Source organism: Carcharhinus amblyrhynchos, chromosome 35 (assembly GCF_965287045.1).
Source record: "Carcharhinus amblyrhynchos chromosome 35, sCarAmb.v2.hapA, whole genome shotgun sequence".
NCBI classification, from domain to species: Eukaryota; Metazoa; Chordata; class Chondrichthyes; order Carcharhiniformes; family Carcharhinidae; genus Carcharhinus; species Carcharhinus amblyrhynchos.
This window is the reverse complement of record NC_137358.1, coordinates 11,655,448-11,680,861: the sequence shown is the minus strand read 5'-3', so window position 1 is coordinate 11,680,861 and position 25,414 is coordinate 11,655,448. Positions and strand designations below refer to the sequence as shown.

General features: G+C 50.5%; 1 protein-coding gene across 1 annotated transcript in view; it reads right to left on the bottom strand.

Moving 5' to 3' along the window:
- csf2rb (colony stimulating factor 2 receptor subunit beta) overlaps window positions 1–25,414 on the bottom strand; it is a 40,444-nt gene that overhangs the window by 3,364 nt on the left and 11,666 nt on the right. Inside the window, exons 2-12 of the mRNA XM_080217528.1 lie at window positions 17,211–17,367; window positions 13,659–13,803; window positions 12,612–12,781; window positions 11,163–11,320; window positions 9,699–9,894; window positions 9,027–9,165; window positions 7,590–7,747; window positions 6,445–6,581; window positions 5,359–5,542; window positions 4,553–4,637; window positions 322–391 (exon numbers count right to left, since the gene is read on the bottom strand). Coding sequence (XP_080073654.1) covers window positions 322–391; window positions 4,553–4,637; window positions 5,359–5,542; window positions 6,445–6,581; window positions 7,590–7,747; window positions 9,027–9,165; window positions 9,699–9,894; window positions 11,163–11,320; window positions 12,612–12,781; window positions 13,659–13,803; window positions 17,211–17,289 — 1,521 coding nt within the window. The 5' untranslated portion in view covers window positions 17,290–17,367. The remainder of the gene's footprint in view (window positions 1–321; window positions 392–4,552; window positions 4,638–5,358; window positions 5,543–6,444; window positions 6,582–7,589; window positions 7,748–9,026; window positions 9,166–9,698; window positions 9,895–11,162; window positions 11,321–12,611; window positions 12,782–13,658; window positions 13,804–17,210; window positions 17,368–25,414) is intronic.

The following is a 25,414-nucleotide window of genomic DNA, read 5'->3' as shown; positions in this document are numbered from 1 at the left end:
ATTGAGGGGAGACTAATTTAGGGACAATTTGTTACACCAATCAGCCTAAGAGCACATCTTTGGGGTGTGGGAGGAAACCAGAGCACCCGGAGGAAACCCACGCAAGCACAGTTTTGTTGCTTTGACTGACGCGATATGAAAGCAGGGTTAGGCAGGACGATCAGCCATGATCGTAATGAATGGCGGAGCAGGTTCGATGGGCCGAATGGCCTCCGGCCGCCCCTATCTTCTATATTTCTGTGAGTGCGTACTGGCGCCCACGATCGAGGTTGTTACGTGATAAAACCTACAGAGGGTGCCTTAGAGAACTGAAGCAATCACCTGGCTTTGTTTGAGGAAAAGCTTGCTCTTTGCCGGATCCGGAATACTATCCAACCAGGATCTCTTCTTCCTGTAACAAGCAAAACAACGACAAAACCGTCACTATGGGAGATAGAAGGCTGGCGGCGTCAAAGTTCCAGCAATATGTCCAATCCTAAGTGACTGTGCAGGTCATGTGACCCAACGGGCCTACGTCATTGGCTAACCTCCTCATGTTCACCCAGCTCCATCTCACCCCAATCCTTCCTCAGCTGCTTTTCACCACCATGCATTTAGGCCTGACCATGGTGGGCAACCTGTGGCCTGGGGAGGGTCACACGTGGCCTGCGTTCTGAGTGCAGGCCCCATGAGACATTTTGTTGACCATCGCCCCCGTGCACAAGGCTGTCACGTTCCGCTGGTTCCCGCCCGTGTAGTTCTTTTCTCCCTGCCGGTGTGGCTGAGGTGATTCAGATGTAAAGCAAGGGGCGAGTGAAGTGAGGTGGGTGCTGGTGGCTCACAACATTGACTGTGAGAGCCGTGCGCTCCCTCTGAGTCCGAGGCGTCAATACTTCTTTTGTTTTTACTATTTGAAACTGATGACAGTTCTGGAATCATAGAATCCCGACTGTGCAGGAGGACGACATTCGGCCCATCGAGCCTGCACCCATAACAATCCCACCCAGGCCCCATCCCTCTAACCCCATGTATTTGCCCTGTTAATCCTCCTGACACTAAGGGGCAACTTAGCACAGCCAATCCACCTAACCCACACATCTTTGAACACGAAGGGGCAACTTACATGGCCAATCCACCTAACCCACACATCTTTGAACACGAAGGGGCAACTTACATGGCCAATCCACCTAACCTGCACATCTTTGGACACTAAGAGGCAATTTAGCATGGCCAATCCACGTAACCCACACATATTTGGACACTAAGAGGCAATTTAGCATGGCCAATCCACTTAACCCACACATATTTGGACACTAAGGGGCAATTTAGCATGGCCAATCCACCCAACCTGCACATCTTTGGATAATAAGGGGCAATTTATCATGTCCAATGCATCTAACCAGCACGTCTTTTGGACTTTGGGAGGAAACCAGAGCACCTGGAGGAAACCCACGCAGACATGGGGAGAACATGCCGAATCAAACAGTGACCCAAGCCAGGAATTGAACCCAGGTCCCTGTTGCTGTGAGGCAGCAGTGCTCACCACTGTGCCACCATGCCACCTATTTCAGTTGAGCATCAACCACATTGCTGTGGCTCTGGAATCACATGTAGGCCAGACCGGGTAAGGATGGCAGATTTCCTTCCCTAAAGAGACATTCGTGAACCAGGTGGGTTTTTCTGCTTTCTAATTCCAGATTTTGACCTTAATTGAATTCAAATTCCATCTTTGGCCCTGGTGGGATTCGAACCCAGGTCCCCAGACCTGTTGAGAGGCCCTTGGCTCTGAAATACCAATCTAGTGACAATAAAACTCCACCTCTCAGGTTCATCCTCTGGTTTATTGGTGGCTATCTCATATCGATGACGCCTCACTGAAGACACGCCGAGGAGACTCAGGCCGGGGTTTTCCAGTCCCACCGTGGTGGGTTTTCCCCTGTGGCGGATGAGGCAGGCCATTCAGGCCTCTGTTGACCTTGTTGGGAATGGAACATCCCACCAATGGGAGGGGCTGGAAAATCCTGCCCTCAAGATGCTTGCAAGATATTCCCTTTTGCTGAAAAATTTTTGGACGTTTTTCTTGTAAGATATCTAAGGATGTCCAAGCGCTCATAAATAGGCAATGTCCAGGAGAAAGGATACACTGACTGGAATCTAAGTGAGGAGCATGGATGATTTATCTATAGAATAAGGGTACCTTGGAGTGAATTGGGTTCTATGGCTTCTTTCATGGGATGTGGGCATCGCTGGCCAGGCCAGCATTTAATGCCCATCTCTAATTGCCCCTTAAGAAGGTGGTGGTGAGTCTTCTTGAAGCGCTGCAGCTGGTATAGGTACACCCACAATGCTGTTAGGGACAGAATTCCAAGATTTTGATCCCAGGATATAGTTCCGGGGAGGTGGCACGGTGGCACAGGGGTTAACACTGCTACCTCACGGCACCAGGGATCTGGGTTCGATTCCCAGCTTGGATCATCATCTGCGCTGAGTCTCCCCGTGTCTGCGTGGGCTTCCTCCGGGTGCTCCAGTTTCCTCCGAAAGATGTGCATTGGCCCTGCTAAATTAACCCTTAGTGTAACACGAACAGAGTATGGTGACTAGGGGGATTTTCACGGTAACTTCACTGCAGTGTTAATGTAAGCCTACTTGTGACATAAGAACATAAGAAATAGGAACAGGAGTGGGCCATCTAGCCCTTCGAGCCTGCCCCGCCATTCAATAAGATCATGGCTGATCTGAAGTGGATCAGTTCCACCTTCCCACCTTCTCCCCATAACCCTTAACTCCCTTGTCTATCAGAAATCTATCTACCCGTGACTTAAATATATTCAGCGAGGTAGCCACCACCACTTCAACAGGCAGAGAATTCTAGAGATTCACCACCCTTTGAGTGAAGAAGTTCCTCCTCAACTCTGTTCTAAACTGCACCCCCCCTTATTTTGAGGCTGTGCCCTCTAGTTCTGGTTTCCTTTCTAAGTGGAAAGAATCTCTCTACCTCTACCCTATCTAGCCCCTTCATTATCTTATACGTCTCTATAAGATCCCCCCCCTCAGCCTTCTAAACCCCAACGAGTACAGGCCCAGTCTATTCAATCTCTCCTCATAAGCTAACCCCCTCATCTCCGGTATCAGCCTGGTGACACTAATACACAAACTGTAAAGTGTGGATGTTACGGGGCTTGGAGGTGGCAGATTTGCCATTCCCCTGTTGCCCTTGTCGTCAATCAAGGCATTTAAATGTTTAATGAGAGGTCACATGCCATCAGGTTATAGTTTAATTGAAATCAGCAAGCGTTCGGAGCACTGCTCCTTCATCAGGTAAAGTGCAGCAAGGTACACAGGCACAGAATGCATAGGCCGAGTGATGGCAGCCCAACACTAACAGGTAGTCAAGAAAAGGTAAGTACAGACAGTATATACAGTCTTTACAGGTAAGCACAGGTGCTAACAGATAAATGCAAGCAGATAAGTGCAACCCGTATGTGTAAAGTGCCAACAGGAGGATGCGGAAAGTCTGCAGAGAGATCTGGATAGGCTGAGTGAGTGGGCAAGGACTGGCAGATGGAGTACAATGTTAGCAAATGTGAGGTTATCCACTTTGGAAGAAATAATAGTAGGAGGGATTATTATTTAAAGGGTGAAAAGCTGCAGCAGGCTACGGTGCAGAGGGACCTGAGGGTCCCAGTGCATGAATCGCAAAAACCCAGTCTGCAGGTACAGCAGGTGATCAAGAAGGCGAATGGACTTTATCGCGAGGGGGATAGAATTTAAAAGCAAGGAGGTCTTGCTGCAACTGTACAGGGCACTGGTGAGGCCGCAACTGGAGTACTGTGTGCAGTTTTGGTTCCCTTATTTGCGAAAGGATATATTGGCCTTGGAGGGAGTGCAGAGAATGTTCACCAGGCTGATATCAGAGATGAGGGGGTTAGCTTATGAAGAGAGATTGAATAGACTGTACTCGTTGGAGTTTAGAAGGCTGAGGGGGGATCTTATAGAGACTTACAAGATAATGAAGGGGCTAGATAGGGTAGAGGTAGAGAGATTCTTTCCACTTAGAAAGGAAACCAGAACTAGAGGACACAATCTCAAAATAAGCGAGGGGGGGAGCAGTTTAGAACAGAGTTGAGGAGGAACTTCTTCTCTCAAAGGGTGGTGAATCTCTAGAATTCTCTGCCCATTAAAGTGGTGGAGGCTACCTCGTTGAATATATTTAAGTCACGGGTAGATAGGTTTCTGATCGACAAGGGAATTAAGGGTTATGGGGAGAAAGCGGGAAAGTGGAACTGATCCACTTCAGATCAGCCATGATCTTATTGAATGGTGGGGCAGGCTCGAAGGGCTAGATGGCCTACTCCTGCTCCTATTTCTTTTGGAACAGGCTGCATAACAAGTGAACGGATGACCTACAAACTGATAATTTAAGGCAGAGAGATAATTACAAAGAATCAAAGAGTTAGATGGTGCTAAACTCTGTGCAAACTGGGTTATGGGTTAAGTATCAGAGATCTGTTAGTGAGTTCCAGTTGGAAGTTTCACTTGAGGGGGAAATCTAAAAATATAAAGAATACTTTACCTGCTTATCAGGCAGAAACAGGGACGGATCCCGATGACTAAACACATCACAATGACAACACTCACAATAATGAATGGTTTATTATCTAAACAAATCAAAAACAAAGAAAGTTATTCAGCGAAACATTCATTAAATTGTTTTTCAATTGCTTTCCTATTATGCGATCTGCATAGTGCCCAAGGAGGCCTGGTCAGTGCCGAGATTGCATTGCTCCAGTGGCTACGACTCTCACCAATTCTTACAGGCGCTATAGGAAGTGTCCTTTCCGAATGTATCACAGCTTGGTGTGGTTCCTGCTCTGCCCAAAGAAACTACGTAGGATCCTGAACGTAGCGCAAACCCATCGTGCGAACCAGCCTCCTACCCATTTACCTCGGCAAAGCAGCCGGCATAATTAAGGACCCCCACGCACCCCGGACATTCTCTCTTCCACCTTCTTCCACCAGGGGAAAGGATACAAAAGTCACGTACCAATGGACTCAAGAACAACTTCCCTGCTGCCATCAGACTTTTGAATGGCACTGAGCTGATCTTTCTCTACACCCTAGCTGTGACTGTAACACAACACTCTCACCTTCCCTTCTCTATGAACGGTATGCTTTGTCCGTACAGCACGCAACTATTCACTCTATGTTAATACGCGTGACAATAGTAAATCAAATCAAATCAAATCAAATCTTTGGGGCCCATTTCTATCAGCTCAAATAGGTCCTGCTGGTGTCACGATGAACCCCCTTTGAGAAAATGCCCCACTCCCATGCCACCCCCCAAGTATTTAAAGAAACATCCACCCTCACACGACTCACCAGGTCTAGTTTCCAACTGGACCACCTCACTCCACTCACTCCAAGGTCCGCTGTAGGAATGTTGTTCATGTTGCAATTTCACCTTAGTCCTGATTCGGAAGGTGTATCTACTGGAAGAGTCCAGTATATGCTTTGAGATCAGCCAAAATTTGGTATCGTGAGGAATTTTCTTCTCTTTGGCACTCTGGCGTGGGAGAATACGAGGGTTAAAATACTTTGTAACGTTCTCTTGGTCCAAATAGCTGTTTGAATCTGCGACCGATTCCCTTCAGAGGACCGATCGATCAAAAGTAATCTGCAAATTTAATCTTACACTTGAAATTTCACGGGCCTAACTATTGGACCTGTAATCCGCAGCCAGCAATGACGGTGGCACAGTGGTTAGCACTGCTGCCTCGCAGCGCCAGGGACCTGGGTTCGATTCCCGGCTTGGGTCACTGTCTGTGCGGAGTCTGCATGTTCTCCCTGTGTCTGCGTGGGTTTTCTCCCACACTCCGAAAAACATGCTGGTTAGGGTGCACCAGCCAGGCTAAATTCTCCCTCAGCATACCCGAACAGGTGCCAGAGTGTGGCGACTAGGGGATTTTCACAGTAACTTCACTGCAGTGTCAATATAAGTCTACTTGTGACAATAATAAATAAATTTAAAGGTTTAAAATCCTGGATACTAGTAAGTAAAGCAAAAACGTGGACATGGGCGCACGCGTACACACACTCACGTACCCAAGTACACACACTCACGCATATGCATGCAACACAGATAAACATACAAGGACACATGAACGTATGCATGCACACGCACATGTATACACATGCACATATACACATGCATGTATACATATGCGCACACACACTCATATATACTCACAGTCATATACACTCATGCACATGCACGCACACACATGCACACAAATACATATTCACATACGCACACGTACACACATGCACACGCACGCACGTACACTCACACAAATACATATTCACACACGCACACGTACACACTTGCACACGCACAAATTCACACGCACAAATACACACACACAAAGTGTAGGCTGTCCATGTCACGGATGTAAGATCAGAACTGACCTCCCAAGAATCTTCGAGCTTTTTGTAACGGATTTCATATTCCAAATTGTAGTTAGCTTTAGTAATCTGCCATTTCAATTGATAATTCTCATCAGGCAATCGCTCTGTGGTCAAGCTGAAAGGGGCCTTTGGTTTTACTGACAAGAACAGACAAAAAAAAAGCATTTCACTTCAGATTTGACTTTTTAACATCGGAGATAGGAGCAGGAGGAGGCCATTCAGCCCCTCGAGCCCACTCCACCATTCAACTAGATCATGACCGACCCTCTACTCAGCGCCGTTTCCCCATTTCACGGCCATGGTTGTGATAAATGTTAACCCAAGCACGGTGAAAAGGTGTCTTCAGTAACATTTCTCCTTCCATTTGAGGCTAATTTGGAATTTAAATCTCTTCCACCAGTGTGGAAAACAAACATGGTGGCTGATGGCACGCCGATGGCCTGGGGTGGGTCTTTACTGTGACCAAGAACCTCAGGGTTGGAAATATTGTCCCTCAACGCACCCTAACCAGCACGTCTTTCGGACCGTGGGTGGAGCACCCGGAGGAAACCCACGCAGACACGGGGAGAATGTGCAAACTCCACGCAGACAGTAACCCGAGGCCAGAGTTGAGCCCAGGTCCTTGGTGCTGTGAGGCGGCGGTGCTAACCACTGTGCCACCGTGCCGCCCTACATGAGGAGAGACTAAGTCAGTTAGGATTATTTTCACTGGAGATCGGAAGAGTGAGAGGGGACCTCATGGAAACTCATAAAGCTCTAACAGGGTAGATTCAGGAAGAATGTTCCCGATGGTGGGGGGAGTCCAGAACTAGGGGACATAGTTTGCGGATAAGGGGTAAATCTTTTAGAATTGAGGTGAGGAGAAATTTCTTCACCCATGTGTGGAATTCACTACCAAAGGAAAGTATTTGTGCGATTTCAAGATGAAATTAGCTATCGCTCTTGGGACTAAAGGGATATGGGGGGAAGGGGGGATCAGAATATTGAATTTGGATGATCAGCCATGATCAAAATGAGTGGTGGACCAGGCTCGAAGGGCCAAATGGCCTCCTCCTGCTTCTAGTTTCTATTTTGGTCTCTTGATGGATTAACTGGTACGGTGTACGTGAGGACAGTGTTAAACCAGCCCTGGTGAATGAACTCACTGTGTGTGTAAGGTTTGAATATCTGCATCGGTTCAGCAAGTTTCAGGAACATCTGATAGTCGTTTGGGCCCTCCTCAGTGTCCACACGTATGTGACACACGTGAACGCTGAGATGTGAGTAGTCGCGGAGTATCTGCACTCGCTCACATTCTTTGGTTCTGCAAAGTAACGAGATAAGGTTCATGAAAGAGTCGCCATCATTAGTGAACATTGGAAACAAACAAGAACATTATATTTGCATGGCACCTCCCATGAGCTCAGGAAATTAAATGGTCAATCCACCTAATCTACACATCTTTGGACACTAAGGGGCAATTTAGCATGGCCAATCCACCTAACCTGCACATCTTTGGATACTAAGGGACAATTTAGCATGGCCAATCCACCTAATCTACACATCTTTGGACACTAAGGGACAATTTAGCATGGCCATTCTACCTAACCTACACATCTTTGGATACTAAGGGACAATTTAGCATGGCCAATCCACCTAACCTGCACATCTTTGGACACTAAGGAGTAATTTAGCATGGCCAATCCACCTAACCTGAACATCTTTCAGACTGTGGGAGGAAACCGGAGCACCCGGAGGAAACCCAGGCAGACACGGGGAGAACATGCAAACTCCACACAGAGAGTGACCCGAGGCCGGAGCTGAACCCGGGTCCCTGGCGCTGTGAGGCAGCCGGAAGAGCTGATTGACCCCATGCAATTCCACACCAACAGTGAGGTGTGAGCTGAAGTCCAACTGCAGCAAGTGGAGTATGTTTTGTTGCCCCTTGAGAAGGTGGTGGTGAGCCACCTTCTTGAACCCGCTGCAGCCATGAGGTATAGGTACACCCACAGCGCTGTTCGGGAGGGAGTTCCAGGGTTTTAAAGTTTAAAGCTTATTTATCAGTGTCACAGGTAGGCTTACATTAACACTGCAATGAAGTAACTGTGAAAATCCCCTCGTCGCCACACACTCTGGGCACCTGTTGGGCTACACTGAGGGAAGATTTAGCACGGCCAATGCACCTGAACCAGCACAGTCTTTCAGACTGTGGGAGGAAACCGGAGCACCCGGAGGAAACCCACACAGACATGGGGAGAATGCACAGACTCCGCACAGACAGTGACCCAAGCTGGGAATCGAACCTGGGTCCCTGACGCTGCGAGGCAGCAGCGCTAACCAGCGTAGCCTTAACTCAGCGACGGTGAAGGGTATTCCTGAGTGAGGTAGTTGTGTGGCTTGGAGTGTGGGGGGGGGGGTAGTTCTTACAAGGTAATGGCTCCTGGATTGGGAAATCCTGGATATATCCCAGAGTTTTGTTCAGGAAAATTGGGAAGCTGCAATGGGAGCAAAATGGATGAATGAACCAAGATGGGCTGAAAGGTCTCCTGCGTGCATGAGGAATTGAAGTTGGGGTTAGGGGATATTTCAGTTGGATTACTTACTCAGAACTGTTGGCCTCTCTATAGTAGAGATTGAATTTGAAGTATTTACTGGATTCCTTTGTCACTTCCCAGGTACACTCAATCTCCTGGATCCCATCGTAGGTGCACTGCAAATTTCGAGGCATCACCTCATCTTCAGCTGTGGACAGTAAAAGTGGATGGTTAACACTGAAGGATAGAGCAAGAAGCTACTAGTGCCATAGACGCTGCTTAATGAGTTTGTTCCCATCCGTCTACAACACAGGTTCACCAGGGCAGCCTTGCCACCTTAGGGGACAATTGAATGGAAAGGAATTAAATGGAAATGGACCAAATGAACAGAGGGAAGAATATCAAAGAATTTACAGCACAGAAATAGGCCATTCAGCCCATCAGGTCCATTCCTGCTTTCATGCTCCAGTTACCAAAGATGTGCAGGTTAGGTGGATTGTCCACGCTAAATTGCCGCTTAGTATCAGGGGTAAATACGTGGGGTTACAGGAATAGGGCCTGGGTGGTCGGTGCAGACTCGATGGGCCGAATGGCTTCTTCTGCGCCATGGGGATTCTATGATTCCGTGACCAATGCACCCCTCAATCCCGTTCTCCCTTGGGTACCTCGCTGGCATTCCCTTCCCAGAAGCTGTGGTGCTGCACCCATCTCCGCTGGTCAAACATTCCCGATGGGATTTACCTGCCGGAGGTCTGTCGGCATTTGGAGCGGTTTTCCATTGGAGCTCCGAGCTCCAGTCGCTCCACTGACCTCTGGAAGCACCTTGGCTTTGTGGCTTTGTTCGAACGCGTGCGATGTACGTATCTGAGGCTGCCAGGGAGGACTTGCTGAACAGAAAGGATGACTTGTCATTCTGGAGGCTTTCCGTTCGTGAACTCTGCAAAGGAAGAATGTTGTTCAGATCAGACACACATCACGGTCAACTTTCAGCCTGAATTTAATAGCGCCTGCCATGAAGTCCCTGCAAAGGGTCATTTTCTTTGATTTTAAAATCAATAAAACAGAGAACAAGAGCCTCAGAAACATTCTGCCGCTCTGTCATTCTCCATGGCTTTTAATGTTTAAAGTTTATTTTTTGATTAGTGAGGCTTACATTAACACTGCAATGAAGTTACTGTGAAAATCCCCTAGTTGCCACGCTCCGGCGCCTGTGCGGGTCCGCCGAGGGAGAATTTAGCACCTAACCAGCGCGTCTTTCAGAATGTGGGGGGAAACCGGAGCACCCGGAGGAAACCCACGCAGACACGGGGAGAATGTGCGAACTCCACACAGACACCCTCCCGCCCACTGACTCCACCTCCACTTCCCGCTGCCTCAGAAAAGCAGCCAGCATAAGCAAGGACCCCCCACACACCCCGGACATTCTCTCTTCCGCCTTCTTCCGTTGGGAAAAAGATGCAAAAGTCTGTGGTCACGTCCCGAGCGACTCAAGAACAGCTTCTTCCCTGCTGCCATCAGACTTTTGAATGGACCTACCTGATATTGAGTTGATCTTTCTCTACAACCTATCTATAGCTGTAACACTACGTTCTGCACCCTCTCCTTTCCTTCTCCCCTACATACTCTATGAACGGTATGCTTTGTCTGCATAATGCGCAAAATATATTCTGCACCCTCTCCTTTCCTTCTCCTGTGCATACTCTATGAATGGTATGTTTTGTCTGTGTAACATGCGAGATATACTCTGCACCCTCTCCTTTCCTTCTCCTGTGCATACTCTATGAATGGTATGTTTTGTCTGTGTAACATGCAAGATATACTCTGCACCCTCTCCTTTCCTCCCCCCCTACGTACTCTATGAACGGTATGCTTTGTCTGCATAATGCGCAAAATATATTCTGCACCCTCTCCTTTCCTTCTCCCGTGCATACTTTATGAACAGCATGCTTTGTCTATATAATGCGCAAGATATATTCTGCACCCTCTCCTTTCCTTCCCCCCCCGTGTACTCTATGAACGGTATGCTTTGTCTGCATAGCGCGCAAGAAACAATACTTCTCACTGCATCCCAATATATGTGACAATAATAAATCCAATCAAATTGAATGAAAGGGGTATTCCCATGGTCCGGATCCTCCCAGATTACTGGATCTGTGCACTGTTACTCATTGATAAAGTTTGCAGGGTAATGTAGGCAGTCACTACCTCCCATGGCTCCCAACTTCGCTTGTAGTTAATGTCATACTGCAGCTTTCCAACGAGGGGATTGGATGAATTCCTGGAGTAGACTGTTTGCCACGACAGCGAGTAGTCTCCTTCTTCCGTCACAGTGACGCTGAGATTGGACGGAGGTTGTGGTTTGACTGCAAACAAGAAAAGGTTATAAGGCAAGAAAAACTGCGGATGCTGGAATCTGAAACTCAAACGCAGAAAATCCCAGCAAGTCTGACGGGGAGAGAGAATAGAGCCAGCGTTTTCGAGTCAGGATGAACCTTCGCCAGAACTGGAAGCAAAGAAAATCAGACATGGGGAGCGGGGGGTGGGGGGGGGGCGGGGGGGGGGGCGTGTAACTGGACCAAGGAAATGTAAATTGGGATAATAAAGGCTGAGAATGGTGCTAAAAGTGTCCATTAAGCGATGGGAATGTGTGAATGGCAGAACAGAGGTACAGCTGGTTCGGGGACAGTCTGAGGAATGTGGCAGTGGTCCCTGAAGGGCGGATGGTGGAGCGGGGTGCGGTGGTGCTGGTTTGGAGGCAAGATGGAGAGTGAGATTTCAGATGGCACCGTGGTTAGCACTGCTGTCTCAGGGAGCCGGGTTCGATTCCCGGCTCGGGTCACTGGCTGTGCGGAGACTGCATGTTCTCCCCGTGTCTGCATGGGTTGCCTCCGGGTGCTCCGGTTTCCTCCCACAGTCCAAAGGTATGTGGGTTAGGTTGATTGGCCATGCTAAGGAATTGCCCCTTGGTGGGGAGAAGGGGAATGAGGGAGGAGTTCTCTGGTGGGGGGTGGGGGGGGGCGCAGAGGGGTCCGCTGTCACTCTGTGGGCGATCGGTGTGGGGGGGAGTGGCAGTCACAATCGGTCTGGGTAGCGGAGGGGTGGGTGGGTGGATAAGGGGGACGGTTATGTTGTGGGAGTGGGGCGATATCTATTGGGGGGGCGGGGGGGTGAGGGCGTCACTCCCGCTTTTCACTCCTGGGTCGCTTTGTCCGGCCCACGAGCGATTTGATAGGGGGCGCGTTTTTCAAATTTGTTTTTCTCACCGCGCGTGCGCAGTTCAGAACTCCGATCGGAGCTGTGGCCTTTCGGCCCGCTGAACCTCAGCGCGATTCAGACCCGCGATTTTTATTTCGGGCTGAGTGCGCACGGGGTGGGGGTGGCGTCTGAGAACAGGTTCCCAAGTCGGAACAGAATTGCGCCCAGGTTCGGCACTTCGAATCAAAGTGGTGAAATCGGGCCCTTTGTATCGGTGGGGAGATTGGCCAGGGTAAATATGTGCCGTTACAGGGATAGGGCCTGGGTGGGATTGTGGTTGACGCAGGCTCGATGGGCCGAATGGCCTCCGTCTGCGCTGTGGGGATTTGACAATTCCATAGTAATGAACTCCAGCCCGGATTCCCAATCCTATTTAACAGTGTCCAAACCCTGACTTACTGTTTTCCGAAAGTCTGAAGGACTTGCTGAGATTCACAGGCCTCTCGGGTTTGAAGATGTAATGATACTGATACGCGATCGCGTGGTTGTTATCCTTGATGGTGCAGTTCCAGCTGAGATCCGATTGGGAACTATTTCCCGGTGACCCTCTCGCGTTGCACCTCTGCAGCCTGGAAGGATAAGAACCACATTTCGTTTGCGTATTCCGCCCCTCTCGACAAGATCAGGGTCTCTCAGGCCTCTGCATGAACCCTAACCCTAACCCTAACCCGGGGAGCGCTGAGAGGGGGCTAAAGACCCTAGCCGGCTACATACCCAATCCGGCTCGCCATCCCATGGACACCATCGGAACAAACAGGATTGTAGTGGTACCACTCACCATGGGGCACCAATGAGGTCATTCGAAGGATAGTTCCAGTCTCATGCCAGCTATTCCCTCCTTCTATTCAGTCCCTCGTGTGGGGCTGGGGCGGCATGGTTAGCTTTACAGCACCATCTTGTGCAACAGAAAGTCCCGCCACCAAGTTACTTTATTTACACCACACATCTGTACACAGCCAGCTCTCCAGCTGCTCCCCTGCTGAATGCAGGCAGGGAACCTGACACACCTGCTTTAAAACGGGAGCATGAAACTCCCCGATTTAACCATCAATTAGGACTCATCAGGTAAATCTTTTAAGGTACCAACATAAGAAACTCACTCGCATCAACTGTGGGGCGAAATAGAAGGGGCAGCTCCCCGAAAGGAGGGGGAACAGCCCGATCCAAAATCAAATCTCAAAGGAAACTTGTGGTTATCAGGGTCGATAATGCACCCCAGCCCCTGCGGTGCCCATCGGGCGCGGAAGGCATCAACTGCGCCCGTGGACACCGCATGCTCCCTCTCCAGGGACACCTGGCCACGAACGTCGCCGTGGTAGAGGCCTATTACTGGTGTGTCTCGCCAGGAGCAGGTTCACTAGGAGGTTGGAGGGCTCATCACCAGGCCGTTCCTACACTCCGGCAAGCTGACCTCATTAGCCTGGCTGAAGCCATCACAATACTCACTGGAAGTTGTTGGTTGATTCCGTCCCCTTGCTGTAATATAAATCCATCGGGATGTACTTCCTGGCCTCGCGGCTTTCAGTCCATTGGCAATCTATCGCCGACATGTAGTCCGTGTAACACTGCAAACCGCTGGCAACATCGTGTACTAAAATCAAAACAGAAAAGCGACAAGTTGGTAACCCCTTCCGAACTTCTGTTTATTATTTATGTATTATCAGTTTATTTATTTATGATTTAGTTTTTTCTTTATTTATTATAGATGCAGGGAGGACCTTCCCGATGGTGGGGGGAGGCCAGAACCAGGCTGAGGATTCGGGGTAAACCACTTAGGACGGAGATGAGGAGACTTCTTCCTTCACCCCAAAGAGCGGCATTTATTATCCATCCCCTGGCTGCCCTCGGAACTGCGGGGCTGCCTAGGTGGGGCTGATCGTCCGCACGAGCTTGATGGGCCGAGTGGCCTCCTTCCGCAGTGCAAGGCAAACTGGAAAACCCCGCTCGGGGTCAACGCGCGGTCCACTCCCTCCTGCCCGCTATGATTCCCGTGGCAGGCGGGACTGGAAAACTCTGCCCCCCCCCCTCCCCCCCAATAGGGAAAGCTGAGGATGGGAGGAGGGGAGTGGGGTGGGGGGGGGGGGTGTGAGGAGGGTGGGGGAGGGGTGCGGGGGGGTGAAGCGAGTTTTTCCTGAAGGGGAAGATGATGTCCTGTGAAGCCTCCAAGCCGTTCTCTCAGCCCCATTCGCCTCGGTCGTGTCGGTTCGGATGATGTCACTTTCCAAAATGGCGCCTCTGATACGCGGCCCCCCCCCAGTCGCGGTTCCCCCCCCCCCCCCCCCCGGTGCAGTCCATCCGGAACTCTCGACCGTGTCTCTCCCCCGCCCGACCTGCCGAGTCTTCCCAGCGTTTTCCGTTCACGTTTCAGATTCCGGTATCCGGTGTTCTCGCCTTCGTCCTGGGCCGGCTGGCTGGCCCGGGAAGGGAACGGACGGACGGAGGGGGCTAAGGGTTGCCCTGCGAATTGGGCGCGGCGCAGGGTTTCCGGGGGCGAGCTGCTGCCAAAATGATCTCACGCTCACAGAGGGACAGCGCAGACAGGCTGACCACAGGATCTGAGTGCGAGGGTGGTGAGAACTCTGGTATCCACAGGGTTACAGCCACAACAGCAGACGTCATATTCAAATGACGTAGCCATGTCGGTGTGTTTTAATAGAACTAAGAAAGTTCTAAGAATTTAAGAAAGCCTGTGCTGATCACGATGCCCTAACTAAACTTAAAATAAAAACCTTCTGCCCTTCCATATTCCCTCCCTATTCATATATCCATCCAGATGCCTCTTAAATGTTGCTAATGTGCCGACTTCCACCACCTCCCCTGGCAGCGCGTTCCAGGCACCCACCACTCTCTACACGAAAAACCTTCCCCCGCACATCTCCCCCACAGGGATCCTATAGAGACTTACAAGATAATGGAGGGGATGGATAGGGTAGAGGTAGAGAGATTCTTCCTGCTTAGAAAGGACAGTAGAACTAGGGGGCACAGCCTCAAAATAAGGGGGGGCGCAGTTTAGAGTGGAGTTGAGGAGGAACTTCTTCACTCAAAGGGTGGTGAATCTCTGGAATTCTCTGCCCGTTGAAGTGGTGGAGGCTACCTCGCTAAATATATTTAAGTCACGGGTGGATAGGTTTCTGATAGACAGGGGGATTAAGGGTTATGGGGAGAAAGCTGGAAAGTGGAACTTCAGATCAGCCATGATCTTATTGAATGGCGGGGCAGGCTCGAAGGGCTAGATGGCCTACTCCTGCTCCTATTTCTGATGTTCTTAAACCTTTGCCCTCTCACCTTGAGCCTGTGCCCCTTTGTAATTGACTCTAGGAAAAAGCCTCTGACTATCCACCCTGTCTCCGCCTCTCATCATTTCGTAGACCCCTATTGGATCTCCCCTCAGCCTCTGTCTTTCCAGTGGAAACAATCCCAGTTTATCCAACCTCTCCTCACGGCCAATACCCTCGAGACCAGGCAGCATCCTGGTGAACCAGTTTTGCTCTCTCCCCAAAGCTTCCATACCCTTCTGGTAGTGTGGTGACCAGAACTGCAGACAATACTCCAAATGAGGCCTAACTAAAGTTTTATAAAGCTGCAACATGATTTGCCAACTCTTGTACTCAATGCCCCAGCCGATGAAGGCGAGCATGCCACATGCTTTCTTAATCACCTTGGCTACCTGTGTTGCCATTTTTAGGGAACTATGGACCTGTATGCCTAGATCCCTCTGTAAGTTAATGTTCCTAAGGCTTCTGCTATTTACACTATAATTCACACCTAAATTTAATCCTCCAAAATGCATCAATCATTATAATTAGATGTGCATATATTGGCTGTAATTGCTTAACTATATTCATAAGACCATAAGATAAGAACATAAGAAATAGGAGCAGGAGTAGGCCATCTAGCCCTTCGAGCCTGCCCCGCCATTCAATAAGATCATGGCTGATCTGAAGTGGATCAGTTCCATTTTCCCGCTTTCTCCCCATAACCATAATTCTGTTCTGTGACAAAGAGTTCCACAGATTCACCTCCTTCTGGCTAAACGTAAACCTCCCTTCCATTGACTCTGTCTACACTTCCCGCTGCCTTGGAAAAGCAGCCAGCATAATTAAGGACCCCACGCACCCCGGACATTCTCTCTTCCACTTTCTTCCTCCGGGAAAAAGATACAAAACTCTGAGGTCACGTACCAACCGACTCAAGAACAGCTTCTTCCCTGCTGCCATCAGGCTTTTGAATGGACCTACCTCGTATTAAGTTGATCTTTCTCTACACCCGAGCTATTACAGTACCACTACATCCCGCACTCTCTCCCTTCCTTCTCGATGATACTCGGAGGCTGTTTCCCAGGGCTGAAATGGTCGCTACGAGAGGACACAGGTTTAAGGTGCAGGGGAGCAGGTACAGAGGAGATGTCAGGGGTAAGTTTTTCACTCGGAGGGTGGTGAGTGAGTGGAATCGGCTGCCGTCGGTGGTGGTAGAGGCGAACTCGTTGGGGTCTTTTAAGAGACTTCTGTATGAGTACATGGGGTTTAATGGGATTGAGGGTTATAGAAAGGCCTGATAGGTAGGGATATGATCGGTGCAACTTGTGGGCCGAAGGGCCTGTTTGTGCTGTAGTGCTCTATGTTCTATGAAGGGTATGCTTTGTCTGTATAGCGCACAAGAAACAATACTTTTCACTGTTTGTTAATACGTGTGACAATAATAAATCAAATCAAACCAAGAAATTCCTCCTCATTTTGTTTCTAAAGGGTCGTCTCGGGCCTTGCCCCTTAGAGCATTCCACAGGGAACGTGGAGGGAGCAGAAGATCCCATCACCAGCAGGCCATCCTGTGGAGTCTGGGCCGAATTCTGCGCTCCGTGTGCGATGGCACCTTTGACAGTCGGGACTGAGGTGGTCGGTGGCAAGCAAGTTTCACGTCTTTCTGGAGCAGTTCAACCCCATTCTTACATTCCGGGGACGGAAAGAGAGGGAATATCTGTGAGAGAGAAGGATTTCTTACCCTCCTCGGCGCAGTGAACCGCAGAGAGGGTCAAAACGGAAAACAAGCCCAGAAATCCGACCCGTTCCTTTGCCTCCATGTTCAAACCTCGGGTAGCTCCTATCCCACAAGTCGTCTTCTCTTTGGCGCTGGTTCTGTTTTCACATTCTCCTTATCTCTAATTAAAAAAATAATGTATCAGTTGACCACTCCAGGTATCAGTGAATATTTGAACATACAAACAAGGATACAGTAGGCCACTCGGCCCCTCGAGCCTGTTCACGCCACCCAATAAGACCATGGCTGCTCTGATAATGACCCCACGTCGCCTCATCCCCACTCCCCCCTTAGCAATGACCTCTCTTGGTGTCCCTGTCCTGTTAATTCAGCCAAGGATTTGTCCTTGCCCCAACCCCTCCGTCTTTTACCCCGGTTTGTGACGCGCCCCCACCCCCCCCCCCCACCCCCACCACCCCCCGTCCCTCCTGCCAACATCGTCTGTAGATGTGGGAATGCTCTTTGGTCCCTTATGGGTGGTGGGGAGTGGGGTGGTGGAGATGGTGGGTGGTAGTGGTGGGTGGGGGGGGGGGAGTGAGGGGGTGGGGGGTGGTGAGAGTAGAGGGAGTGGTGGGGAGGTGTGGAGGTGGTGGGGGGGTGGAGGGTGAGGGGGTGGTGGAGATGGTGGGGGGTGGAAGTGGAGGGTGGTGAGGAGTGAGGGTGTCGGTGGGGGCGTGGGTGATGGGGGTGGAAATGGTGGGTAGTGGTGGGGAGAGTGAGGGGGTGGGGGGTGAGGGGTGGGAGGGGAGGGAGTGGTGGGGGGGTGGGAGGGGAGGGAGTGGTGGGGGCTGGAGGTGGTGAGGGGTGGAGGTGTTGGTGGATGGGTGGGAGGGGAGGGAGTGGTGGGGGGGGTGGGTGGTGGGCGGGTGGGAGGGGAGGGAGTGGTGGGTGGGTGGGAGGTGGAGATGGTGGGGGGGTTGTGGGGAGGGCGGAGGGTAGTGAGGAATGGGGTTGTTGGTGGGGGGGGTGGGTGGGGAGGGAGTGGCGGGGGTTTGGAGGTGGTGGGGGTGGAGTGTATGGAGGTGGGGGTGGAGATGGTAGGGGGGATTGTGGGGGGTGGAGATGGAGATGGTGGGGGGGGTTGTGGGAAGGGCGGAGGTGGCGGGAGGTGGAGAGTGGGGGAGTGGGGGTGTTGGTGGGAGTGGGGGTGTTGGTGGGGGGGATGGGTGGTGGTAGGGGGAGTGAGGGGGTTGGGGGGGAGGTGGGGAAGTGTGAGTGGCTTTGGGTCAGTGTTTCAATGTGTTCAGTGTGGGGGGGGCGTTGGCAGCTTCCCCTGGGGAAGGGTTAATGAGGTTATTTTTGTGGTCGGGTGCTGCTTTTGTGTTTGCAATGCGGAAGTGTACGTCCGGAGTTGATGTGTGAGGTTAAAGTTCACTTCAGTTTACAGGGAATTTCCTCCCAGGTTCTCTCGATGTACCTTTGACAGAAGTCCAAGAGGAGTGTGTGATTCACATAAACTGGCATTTCCACTGAACATTCACAGGGTTACAGGCGAACACACCCTGCCCAGAGTCATTTTGGGAGAGAGAGAGAGAGAGAGTGTGTGTGTGTGTGTGTGTGTGTGTGTGTGTGTGTGTGTGTGTGTGTGTGTGTGTGTGTGTGTGTGTGTGTGTGTGTGTGTGTGTGTGAATGTGAGAGTGTGAGTGTGTGTGACAGTGTGAGTGTGAGAGTGTGAGTGTGTGTGTGAGTGTGAGTGTGTGAGTGTGAGAGTGTGTGTGAGCGTGTGTGTGTGTGTGTGTGACAGTGTGAGTGTGAGAGTGTGAGTGTGTGTGTGAGAGTGTGTGTGTGTGTGTGACAGTGTGAGTGTGTGAGTGTGTGTGTGAGAGTGTGTGAGTGTGAGAGTGTGAGTGTGTGTGTGAGAGTGTGTGTGTGTGTGACAGTGTGAGTGTGAGAGTGTGAGTGTGTGTGTGAGAGTGTGTGTGTGTGTGAGACAGTGTGAGTGTGAGAGTGTGAGTGTGTGTGTGAGAGTGTGTGTGTGTGTGTGAGTGTGTGTGTGAGTGTGAGTGTGTGTGTGTGAGTGTGTGTGTGAGTGTGTGTGAGAGTGTGAGTGTGTGTGAGTGTGTGTGAGTGTGTGTGAGAGTGTGAGTGTGTGTGTGTGAGAGTGTGTGTGTGAGAGTGTGTGTGAGTGTGTGTGTGTGAGTGTGTGTGAGAGTTTGTGTGTGTGTGTGAGTGTGTGTGTGTGAGAGTGTGAGTGTGTGTGTGTGAGTGTATGTGTGAGTGTGTGTGTGTGAGTGTGTGTGTGAGTGTGTGTGAGTGTATGTGTGTGTGTGAGTGTGTGTGAGAGTGTGAGTGTGTGTGTGAGTGTGTGTGAGAGTGTGAGTGTGTGTGTGTGAGTGTATGTGTGTGTATGAGAGTGTATGTGTAAGTGTATGTGTGTGTGTGAGTGTATGTGTGTGTGTGAGTGTGAGTGTGTGAGTGTGTGTGTGTGTGTGTGAGTGTGTGTGTGTGAGTGTGAGTGTGTGTGTGTGAGTGTGTGTGAGTGTGTGTGTGAGAGTGTGTGTGTGAGAGTGTGTGTGTCTCTGTCTGATTGTGTGTGAACATTGGTGAGTATAAAATCATAGAATCCCTACAGTGCAGAAGGAGGCTACTCAGCTCATTGAACCTGCACCAACAGTAATCCCACCCAAAGTCTATCCCCACACACTTACCCTGCTAATCCTCCTGACACTAAGGAGAAATTCAGCATGGCCAATCAACCTAACTTGTACATCTTCGGATTTAGGTTTACATTAACTCTGGTAAAACCCTACACTTTTACCAGTGCTCACAGGACAGTCCAGAATAAACTGCGTAAAATGCAGGATGCCTGGCTGAGCGCCAAGGCAGATGAAATACAGGGATACGCTGACAGAAACGAAACGGTTCTATGAAGCCCTCAACACTCTCTACGGACCTCAATCCCTCGGGTGCTCCCCCCTCCTGAGTACAGATGGTACAACTCTCATTACAGAGAGGGCTCAGATCCCGCAGAGATGGGCTGAACACTTTGGAGCCGTCCTCAACCGACCGTCATCTATTAACGATGAGGCAATAGACAGGATTCCCCAGGTCAATACCAACAGCGCCATGGATGACCCACCAGTGGCAGCTGAAGTCACAAAAGCTGTCAGCCAGCTATCCAGTGGCAAAGCCCCAGGGGCAGATGCCATACCCGCAGAGATCTACAAAGCTGCTGGTCCTGTACTTATCGAGAAGCTCACCGAGTTGTTCCAGTCCTTTTGGAAGCAAGGATCCGTTCCTCAGGAACTTTAAGATGCTTCCATCGTACACCTCTATAAGAGGAAGGGCAATCGGCAAGTATGCAACAACCACCGAGGAATCTCGCTGCTCTCCATCCCAGGAAAAACCCTCGCCAGAGTCCTGCTAAACCGTCTGGTCACTCATCTGGAGCTGGGCCTGCTTCCAGAGTCACAGTGTGGCTTCCGCAAAGATCACGGGAATTATTGACAAGATTTTTCCTGCGTGCCAACTTCAGGAGAAGTGTCAGGAGCAGAATCGCGAGCTCCACGCAATCTTTGTTGACCTCGCGAAAGCCTTCGACACTGTAAGCCGACAAGGCCTGTGGAGGATCATGTCAAAGTTCAGCTGCCCCCCCCAAATTCATTCAGATGGTACGCCAGTTCCATGATGGCCAGTGTACTGGATGGCGGAGAATCCTCTGAGGCATTCCCAGTCACCAGTGGCATCAAACAGGGCTGTGTGCTCACACCCACACTGTTCAGCATGATGTTTACTGCCATGCTGAATGATGCCTTCCAGGATAGAGTTGCTGGAATCAGCCTCAAGTACAGAGTGGATGGGAAGTTCTTCAGCCTGAGGAGACTTCAAGCTGTTACCAAAGTGAAGGAGACTGTTCTGAGAGATTTCCTCTTTGCCGATGACTGCACCCGGCTCAGAGGCCAGAGATGCAAGTCAGTATGGACAAATTTTCCACGGCTTGTGACAACTTTGGACTCACCATCAACATTAAAAAGACTGAAGTCATGCACCAGCCTGCTCCTCATGTACCGTACACAGAACCCATAATCACAATCAAAGGGCAGAAACTACAGGCAGTGGACCAGTTCACTTATCTTGGCAGCTCCCTCTCCCAAGCACTGACTATTGATACAGGAGTTAACTGCAGAATAGCAAAGGCAAGTTCCGCTTTCAATAGACTGAGCTCCACTGTATGGGAACTTCGAGGAATCAGCCCAGCAACAAAACTGAAGGTCTACAGCCCCGCAGTACTCACTACCCTCCCGTACGCTAGTGAACCGTGGACTGTGTATCGAAGGCATGCAGGACAGCTCAATCATTTCCACATGACTTGTCTTCACAGAATATTACCCATCCAATGGCAAGACAAAGTACCAGACACTGAAGTTCTCTCTAGAGCAAGTCTACCATCAGTCCACACACTGCTGATGTGAGCGCAGACTCAGTGGGCAGGTCATGTCATCCGTATGTTAGACAAGCGCATACCCAAGCAGCTCCTTTTTGGGGAACTCCCTGCTGGAAGACCCTTGCATGGAGGGCAGAAGAAATGTTTCAAAGACACACTCAAGACCTCCCTGAAGTCACTTGACATTGACACGACCACCTGGGAAATGCTGGCACAAAACTGCCCTACCTGGCGCTGCCTCATACACAAGAGCTGTCAAGCTCACGAAGCAAGGTGTATCGCTGAAGCACAACTTAAGCGCGAACTGCGCAAGTCCAGAGCCACCAGCGCAACAACTACAGTGTCTACACAAGTCTGCCCAATACGGGCCAGCACATTCCGTGCCCGAATTGACCTAAACAGTCATCTTCAGACACAACGCAACCAGCCTCGAAATGACTAATAGTGTCGCGCCCTCATCGATGACGATGGACGAGCAAACATTAACACTGCAATGAAGTTATTGTGAAAATGCCCTAGTCGCCACACTCCGGCGCCTTGCCGGGTAACACATGGGAGAATTTAGCACGGCCAATGCACCCTAACCAGCACGTCTTTCGGACTGTGGGAGGAAACTGGAGCACCCGGAGGAAACCCACGCAGACACGGGGAGAATGTGCAGACTCTGCACAGACAGTGACCCAAGCTGGCAATTGAACCCGGGTCCCTGGCGCTGTGAGTACGCAGTGCTAACCACCGTGCGTTCCCCCCCCACCCCCCCCACTCCACTTTGTGTATGCGTGTGCTTATGTGTGCACTGACACATGTTGTGTCTGCATGTGTGTCTGGGTATATGTTACAGTGTGTGCGGGAGCGTGTACACACTCAGATGCGTGCGGAGCACATCCGAGTCACGTCTAGCGGCTATTGTAGTTAGGGTAGATGTAGGCACCCTTCATATGCGGTCACCTGCTGTGGACATGGGAGAGAGGTCCTTATCTTCATGTGCAGACAACTGGGGTTCGAGGGAACAACCGAAAATAAAACAAATATCCTTGTAAGGGCTAAAGAAACAATAGCAGTGGCCTCTCCACGTCATGAGAAGAAGGCCACACCACAGAATGGGATAGAAATAGTTATTGTTGAGGGCAGCAGTGACCAGTTATCTCTGTAACTGCAGACTGAGAGGCTGGTGCTGAGAGATAAGTTTACATTGCAAGAACAATACCCTGGAAAGTGGTCAGAAGCAGAGCGCTGACACAAAGTAGGAACTTGCTGTGGTGTTGTTTGATAAATGCCTCGCAACCGGGTGGAAGTGTCTGGTGGTGGGAGCAGGAACCGCAGTGACGGCAGGGGTGTGAGATTAGATTGCACTGCTGCCTGTCAGCATCAGGCGGAGGAGCTGGAGGAGGTCGTTCAAACCCCTCAAAGCTTAGTCCCAACGGGAGGATCACAACAGGAGGGACGTGCATTTATGTAGCGCCTTTCATGGCCTCAGACCCATCACTATGCACTTTACAACCGAAGGAACATTAAAGGCGTTGCAGGCCTTACACTTTCGATGTAGAATTTGAAGTGTGAAAGTTCCAACTTAGCGCTATTAAAGTGATAACTGTTGCCATATGTAGGGGGGCACAGTGGTTAGCGCTGCTGCCTCACAGCACCAGGGATACTGGTTCGATTCCAGCCTTGGGTCACTGTCTCTGCAAAGTCTGCACATTCTCCCCGTGTCTGCTTGGGTTTCCTCCGGGGTGCTCCACCTTCCTCCCACAGTCTGAAAGACGTGCTGGTTAGGGTGCCTTGGCCGTGCTAAATTCTGCCTCAGTTGTACCCGAACAGGAGTGTGGCCACTGGAGGATTTTCACAGTAACTTCATTGCAGTGTTAATGTAAACCCACTTATGACATCCGTAAAGTTTATTTATCAGTCACAAGTAGGCTTAAGTTCACATTGCGATGACATTACTGTGAAAATCCCCTTGAGTAAATAGCCTTTACTTCTGTCGTATTTGAACGTGGAACAGTACAGCAGAGGGCCAGATGGCACACTGGCACAATGGTTAGTGCTGCTGCCTCCCAGGATCCAGGTTCAATTCCAGCCTCGGGTCACCATCTGTGTGAATTTTGTACATCCTCCCCATGTCTGCGTGGGATTCCTCCGAGTGCTCCGGTTTTCCTCCCACAGTCCAAAGATGTGCAGGTTAGGCGGATTGGCTGTGCTAAATTACCCCTTAGTGTCGTTGGAATTAGCCTGGTAAATGCGAGGAGTTACGGGGCTTTTCACAGTAACTTCACCGCAGTGTGACTGTGAGCTTACTTGTGACTAATAAATAAACTCTTTTTTTTAAACAGGGCCCTGGGTATGGTTGATGCAGGCCTTGATGGGCTGAATGGCCACCTTCTACGCCGTAGGGATCCTATGAATCTATGGACAGGGCTGGCGAAACGGGGCATGCATCTGGTCTCTGACTAGCTGGAGATGGGAAGTTCTGATTTAGTTAACAGTTCTACCTTCTCCTTGACAGTCACCCAAAGTCGAGCGACTGGGGGAACTTGGGGACTTGGCAAGTTCCCCAAAATGGCTGCCTGCTTTGAGTCAAGACAGCCGTTCTCATTGCTAGTGGTGAGGTTGACATAATTCTGGAATTAAGACGGCTCAGTTTGAGTACCTGGGGAGATTTTCTTTCCAAACTTAACACTGGCAACATTTCAGATGGATCTGGGGACAGGCCCTAATTCTTAAAGCCTATCCCTGGAGAGTTGCCTCGACCTATCCTGCTGAGGTTGGCTTGACTTGTCCCTCGTGTACACAGTGACTCAGTTAGGGTGTTGCCCTTGGCCCAGAGTCAGAAAGTCAAGGAGGTCACATCTGAGTCAAAGAAGAACCAAAGGCTCCGGTGTGGTGATGTTTAAATAACATTTAAATTTGAGGCCTAGATCTCAGTGGATGTGAAAAGATTCTCTGGGCGCCATTTTGGAAGGAGAGCGGAGGGAGTGTGGGGACGATATCCCCATTGTCCTGCCCGACATCCAACCCTCGATTAACATCGAGGTTACCTGGGACGGCACGGTGGTTAGAAATGCTGCCTCACAGCGCCAGGGACCCCGGGTTCGATTCCGGCCTCAGGTGACCATCTGCGTAGTGTCCTCACGTTCTCCCCGTGTCTGCGCGGGTTTCCTCCGGGTGCTCCAGTTCCCTCCCACAGTCCAAAGCTCAGGTGGGTTGGCCATATCAAATTGCTCCTTGGTGTCCCAAGGTGTGTAGGATAGGGGGATTGGTGGGGTAAATACTTATGAGGAACAGGTCTGGATGGGGTTTCCCCTTGTGTCGGGGGCGGGGGGTTACAAGGATAGGGCCTGGGTGGGATTGTTGTCAGTGCAGACTCGATAGGCTGAATGGCCTCCTTCTGTGCTGTAGGGATTCTATGATTCTGACCAGGAGCCTGTCTGGAAACTTGTTGAGTGTAAAATGACTGTGTATCTTCCTTTTACTGCAAATCATTGGTACTGTGAAGCAATTTGGAAATCCTCTGATTGTGTAAGACACTATATAATTGCAAGTCTTTAAGTGAAATTTGCTAGTCTTTAACGGGGGGAGGTGGGGGGGCAGGGGCGGCCAGGCATGGTTTGTCTGCCAGAATGACACCAATGGATTACGTTTGAGGACATCCTGGGATCTGCCGCCTTGCCCTGACCCTGAGAGGGCAAGGCCAAAAAAAAATACTCACCAAGGAAACAGCTCAGGGTGAAGCACCAGGGGGAGGGGACGACATCGTGGTCACGCCGCTGGAGCAGAGGCCCAGGCT